Consider the following 6,669-nt stretch of genomic DNA (forward strand, 5'->3'; position numbering starts at 1 on the left):
TAAATTATTGGTTTTATCTCAAAGAAGGTTTATGAGCTGCAAAAATTCAAAAAATAATGTTAAAACTCGTGAAAAATTAAGAAAATGTGATGTGATGTTCGTTGCATACCCCAAAGGCGCAAATTTTAAATATTTTCAAATATTTTTTTTTATTTTTAAAGAAAACATATTTTGAAAAATTTAATCTTTAAAAAAAAATATTTTCAAATAAAATTTAATCATTTGAGCTTTTTTACCTTAAGAATAAAAATTCATAAAATTTTTGTATCGTTTCAACTCAAAAAGTAATTTTATGACTTAATGTTTGTCTCTCTATACATCTCAGAAGGTTTTTGTGTTGAAAAATTTCAAAAAAATATGAGAAAATTCATGAAAAATTGAAAATTAAAAATGTTATTGAATTGAATTTTAATATTTTTTAAATTATTTTTATTTTAACTAAAATTTGTTTTTAAGAATAAAATTTTATGTTCAAAACCTAAAAAATGAAAAATTAAAAAAAAAAATAAAATTTAAAGAATTCTTTTAGAAAACAAAAAAAAAGATTTTGTCATGATACTTTCTATATATAGAAAAAAAACCTCACGAATTATCTTGGATTATCTCCTGAAGCGTGTGTCAAATTCTCTCCATAAGATCAAAACAAACGTTTATCGCGAAATCTTATCATTCCTTATCTCCCATAAGAATCTTATTTTTTTCATAGATTAAAAAAATCACTTTTTTTTTGACATTTATTGTCTTGTACAAACACAAAAATTCTAATCAAATCTCTTCAACACGAAAATACCAAGAAATTTGCTTTTGTATGTGAACTTATCTCCTCAAAACATTTGAACTAAACATTTTATGAACACTTCTTATTGTTAATCGGACCTTATCACTGAAAGGTTGTTAAATTTGTCAAAAACAAAAATGAAATTTTGCGTTATTGGAGCCGGCGTTCAGGGAATTTCAGCTGCTTTGGAGCTTCAAAGTCAATTTCGTAACTCTGAAGTGACTTTAATTGCTGATAAATTTTGCGGAGAAACAACGAGTGATGTAGCAGCTGGAATTTTCAGACCGACAGTTAATTTTACAGGAGCTTCGTGGGAGCTTTCATGGTAAAATTTCTCATTGCATTTATCGAAATTGATTTTTCAAACAAAAAATTTTTTAGCAAAGTTCTTCGCGATTCTTATGAACATTGGGATGAACTGCGAAAGGGATCAGATGCTGGTTTAAACGGCGTTACGCAACTTTCTGGTTATATATTTTCCAAACGAAGCCCTGAAACTGTCAAAAATCCTTTGATGAAGGAAATTGTTCCTTTGTATCGAACTGCGACTCAAGATGAGCTTGAACTTTGTAACGGAGGTTGGAAGTACGGATCTTTTTATAACACTTTAATTACCGATTGTGGTCTTTATCTTCCATGGGCCTTGAAGAAATTCAAACAAAATGGCGGGAAAACTCATAAAATGGTTTTAAAGTCATTTTCTGAGCTTCAAAATGATTCTTACGATGTTGTCATAAATTGCGCCGGGCTTGGATCCCGCTTTTTATGCAACGATACAAACATTGTACCAATTCGAGGACAAGTTTACAAAGTTCATGCTCCATGGATAAAAATGGCTTTCTATGCTGATGACGATACTTATGCCATTCCTGGATGTCGTTCTGTATCTCTCGGAACTTGCAGCAACTTTGACAATTACAATACGGAATGGAATGAGTTTGATGCTGCTTCAATTCGTCAACGTTGCTTCTCTTTACTCCCAAGTTTGAAAAATGCAAAAATCATCGAGAAACGAGTCGGCTTAAGACCTTATCGAAACCCATTGAGACTTGAAATTGAATTGAAAGAAGATGTCAATGGAAAAGTCATGAAAATCGTTCACAATTACGGACACGGAGCTTTCGGAGTAATGTCTGCTCCGGGATGTGCTAAATTCGCTGTCAATCTTGCACGAGACGCCATCAAGTCAAACAGCAAATTGTAATAAAATCGCCTTAAAAACAAATAAAGAAAGAAAAATCACGACAGGACTTGAACTTTTTGCACACAATTGACCTAGAAATTGTTTCACTTCGCACTCTCATCCGCCTGACACTACTTAAAAATTCAATGAACGTCTCAACGACACCATCGTTGCGGGAAAAAATCCATATAATTGTCACATCACAGGAGTGTTCCTGTTATTACAGCAAAAAAAAAGTAGAATTACGATATCAGAGGTTAATGGATGATCCATTTCTTGTGTGCTATATCTGGAAGTCTTGTGTGCAAAAAAAAAATGTGTATGTTTGCACTTCATGATACTACTCGGATAACATAAAGAGAATGGCAAAGCGAAAAATTGTTATTGCCCACGTTTGTCCGTTTATGCGACATTTTCTGCCATTCTTGTGTCATTTTGCACGTATTTAGCATTGAAACGAACCGCAAAGACGAGTGAATGGGTGTAATTGAATTGACCGATATGAAATGTGCAAAAGATCGAGTGATTAGAGAAGACTTTGAGCTGATATTGTGACATTTCTGAGTTTTATTGAATTTTCACACGTCATAAGTTGTTTTCGAACAAAAAGAAGTATTGAGTCTTAAAACTCGTTATTAAAAAGTTTTTTTAATGAAGGATTATTTTTTTAATTTCATTCTAAAACTGAAAATATTTTTTGATAAATGTCAGTGTCGTAACTGACGTATTTTTTGTTTAAGGCAACCAGATCGAAACGTGCCCTTTTTTAGGGGATTTTTTATTTCTAATGAAATTTTACTGATATCTCACTTATTGTTATTGTATTTTATCTCTACATAGCTTACGCTGAATAAATGAGATAATCCTTGATATTGCAAAATAAATGACTTCATTGAATATAGATGACCTGCTCAGTAGATTCTTCTTTGTAAATTTATTTGAGTTTACTCATATGATGTTCAGATTGCCCTCGGAGGTCATGATTACATTTTATCAAATAAAGTAACTAAATATTCGAATAATATAGGATCGTGTGAATACTCGGACTGTAGCTCATGATTACATTTTTCAATGTAGAGTAAAATGAAATATATCAATAATACTTAAAAGTATTTTTTTACGTAAATTCTCTTTTTTGTTGTTTTTAATTTTGTCTTCAGACGAATTTTTCTTATCATCCGCAAAAAGTACGATCTCTTGACATATTTGATTGGAATAGTTTTTTCATGAAGGACTTTATAGTTTTTTTCACATTATTTTGTTTTTTTTTTCATATAATATCTTTAATATGTATTTCCTGCTTTTGAGGTTGTCTTTATGTAGCTTCAGATGAATAAGTCCATTTTGAAAAATCTTATTGTTGATACTTTCGTCGATCGAATTAGAAAAGTTGTGATCATAGAATAGGTAATTTTTAAAACGATCTGTTTCGAAATTTGGTTTAGCTTAATTGTATTGAAGTTTCTTAAACATAGCGCCCTGATATTGCCTTATTCGATGCGCCTCTCAAGGTACGTCACTGAAAAATAAAAATCTCTAAATAAAAAAGATCATTAGTTATGATTTTTTTGAGCAAAATTTCAATTATTTTTTACTTACCTGAAAATTTGCAAAAAATTCGTAATATTTTTCCATTCCTACTTCACTGTCATTTGTTCATCATATTTGTTAATTTTCCGCATTTAGCCCAAAAATGTAACAAGGAAGCAACATACACAAAAGTTAGCTAAATAATGATGTTTATCTTTTCTCTCATATGCGGCGACGTGCACCGAGAACAACAACAACAACAGAGATAACAAGACTTTCCTCTTCTAACTTGGAGCAAGAAACAAACAAACGCGTCGTCGTTGTCGTCTTTCTTACAAGCAAAGTCTCTGTCGAACACACGATTTTTGGTTAGTAGTTACTTACTTACAACTTTGTCGTCGTTTGTTTCGTTGTATCTGGTCTTGTTTAGGTCATATTTGCCTAACTTCCAGATACTTTCCAAAGTTAAATATTTACGAGAAAATTTCGAGCGGGATTTTCTTTGATTAAAAGTGCGATCTTGGAAAATTCATTGCGTTGTCAGCATTCTGGAATTACAAAACAATGGCAAAAGAATAAACAAATAATATCGATAAACAAACAACTTGAGAAATTGAAGGATGAACAAGAAGAAGAAAAAACCTTTTCTTCGAATGTTTACTCGGTGCCATTGTTCGTTCGTAGCTTCAATGAATTATTATTGTGCTCTCGGTTAAATTATCTTTTCTTTTTCTTGATTATTACGGCATTTTGCTAGGACAAACAGTCGAAGAGCGTTATGTTCAAGTAACAATTTCCTCCTGTTTCTCTCGTGTAGCCTCTTTCCATCGCCGGAGAAATGTAGCGGAATATTCAAACAAACGACACGAAAGAATCATAACTATTTACAATCCTTGAGAAAAGACAATAAGAACTTGCAATATTTTCTCTGTCCGTTCTCTGTCGAAACGAGTAAGTATGGCGCAGCTTTAAAACGAAAAACAAAATAATAAATGTTGGTAGATATGGAAAAGTTACTTACTTACCTGACTGGAATTCCACAAACGGCACAAGACATTTTGTATTTATTGTCACAATTTCCGGAGCAGGAGATTGAGTTTCTCTGAAATTTTAAAATTTATTTAAAAGGTAAGTTAACTTTTTATAAACCACGTGTTCATTTTTAAATTTTTTTTATTAAATTTTTAAATAAATTTAAAATTTTATTTTTTAATTTAATTTTTTTTAATATTTTTGTTTTTAATTTTTTAAAAATAAAATTTTTATTTAAATTATTTATTTTAAATCTAAAAATTTCATTATTTTTTCAAATTAATTTTAATTATAACTTTTCAAAAATATAAAATTTAACTTTTTGAAAATTTTAATTAATTATTTTTTCAAAATTTAATTTAATTTTTAATTTAAATTTTTAAAAACAATAAAAATTTTAATTTGCTTTAGATTTTAATAAAATTTATTTTTTTTTGTTTTTAATTTTTTTTAAATAAAAGCTTAAAAATTTTTAATTAAAACTATATTTAATTAATTTAAAAAAAAATTAAAATTTTAATTTTATTTTTTTATATTTATTTTTAATATTTTAAATTTATTTTTATTTATTTTTAAAATTATTCATATTATTAAATATTGGTCACGTGGTTTCAAACAAATTTTAAGTGATTTATTTTGATATTATTTTTTTTAAAAATAGATTACAAAAGCTTTCGAGAAACCCAAGTAAGTATCCTTAACTCATCTTTTCATCTCAATTTTTTACTACAAAAACTTTTAATTTTAATTAGATTCTAATATGCATTTCCCTCATAATATTTTCATTAAACCTACTTACTTCACATTGAATATACGGCACTTAAAAATGAAAAACTTTTCATAGTTCGAGTTCGCTTTTCAAATAAAACGCCTGCCTTTGTGTGCATCCATTTCTTTTTTCACGTTGTCGTAATCGGTTGTGAAAATTAAAAACTCACACACGGCACAAAGCAAAAACAACCGACACGAGGGAAAATTTCCTCTTTCATCTTCTTTTTCTCATTTTTCAAGAACATCCCGTTTTTCATCAACTTAAGTACGAAACAAAAACAAAGCTTTTGAAAATTATTTTGTAATCATCAAAAAGGAGTAAAAAGTTGCTCGAAACTCGACGATAGCAATATTATCACGTTTTTCGCTCATTTTAGTGGTGAGATGTAAAGATAAATTTTTCGAGGACAGACAAAAAAATGCCGAAAAAAGGGAAAATGTGAATAAATTACCTTGAGGCGAGCACATGAAAAAGTAGGTAATGAAAGTTCGGATGGATGAATAAGAATAATAATAGCAATATTCAACACATGTGGATAAAGAGCCACGCCGAGTGAATAGTAAAAGAGTAGATGATAGCAAAAGGATTAAAAGTACATAATTTTCTTTACAAACTCTCACACATGATGAAGTAAAAAAGTAATAAAAAAAATCTTTTTTACAACTTTTTTTCTATTAACAGGTTTTCGCTTGAGGAAAATCCTCGCTTTAACGAAAAATAGATACAAGGTCACGATATGCAAAAATCCATCAAATATTTGCCAATTAAAGGGAAGAGAAAAGTTTTTTCATCAAGCAAAATCAACAGTTCGATATTTCCTTCATCAGCCTTTTTTCGAAGTCTTGTGAACCGAAATTCAACTCACGCAAACAAAAATTTGTCTGATCCGTTCAAATCTTGCACAAACAATCAAGAGAACAATCACACACGGAGATCACACAAGCTCACATGAATGATACATTTCCGTTTCCTTTTTATTATTTTCCATGTTGACATCGTTCCGACAACAGACAAATGTGACGCAAAAGTATTGTTTCGTCTTTTGTTCTTGTGTGCTGTGGCATATGAGCTGAGAGAGAAGAGAGAGAAAGTTTGACTCGGTGTCAAGAAATGTGTTTGTAGGATGAACGTTTCCTTTTTTGTAGGTTGACAATTTAAGGGTTTGTATTATTTTTTTTTTATAATTTTTGAAAATATTTTTTTTAATTTCAGGTTTTTAATAAGGAAAAATTTATGTCATTAAAAATTCTTTTTATTCCAAACCAAGCAAAAACTTTAATTTTACCAATTAATCCAAACCAAGCAAAATTTTTAATTTTTCAGGTTATGGGCCCTATTTCAGTTCATCCAAAAATTTTGAACCAATAAGGAATA

At 29.4% G+C, this 6,669-nt stretch overlaps 1 protein-coding gene across 1 annotated transcript; it reads left to right on the forward strand.

Moving 5' to 3' along the window:
* The first annotated feature begins 881 nt into the window (after window positions 1-881).
* LOC134831476 (D-aspartate oxidase-like) lies at window positions 882-2,020 on the forward strand. The gene is made up of 2 exons (XM_063845209.1): window positions 882-1,103; window positions 1,160-2,020. Exons 1-2 carry the CDS (start codon window positions 916-918, stop codon window positions 1,980-1,982), a joined length of 1,011 nt encoding a protein of 336 aa, XP_063701279.1. The 5' UTR covers window positions 882-915; the 3' UTR covers window positions 1,983-2,020.
* The last annotated feature ends 4,649 nt before the right edge of the window (window positions 2,021-6,669 follow it).

Source organism: Culicoides brevitarsis, chromosome 2 (assembly GCF_036172545.1).
Source record: "Culicoides brevitarsis isolate CSIRO-B50_1 chromosome 2, AGI_CSIRO_Cbre_v1, whole genome shotgun sequence".
In the NCBI taxonomy this organism is placed as follows: Eukaryota; Metazoa; Arthropoda; class Insecta; order Diptera; family Ceratopogonidae; genus Culicoides; species Culicoides brevitarsis.

What these genes read in the sequence shown, in the direction of transcription:
- LOC134831476 (XM_063845209.1), top strand. Translation starts at nt 916, where the DNA reads ATGAAATTTTGCGTTATTGGAGCCGGCGTTCAGGGAATTTCAGCTGCT. An exon ending in GCTTCGTGGGAGCTTTCATG is followed by an intron (nt 1,104 to 1,159) that starts GTAAAATTTCTC and finishes AAAATTTTTTAG; the next exon opens with CAAAGTTCTTCGCGATTCTT.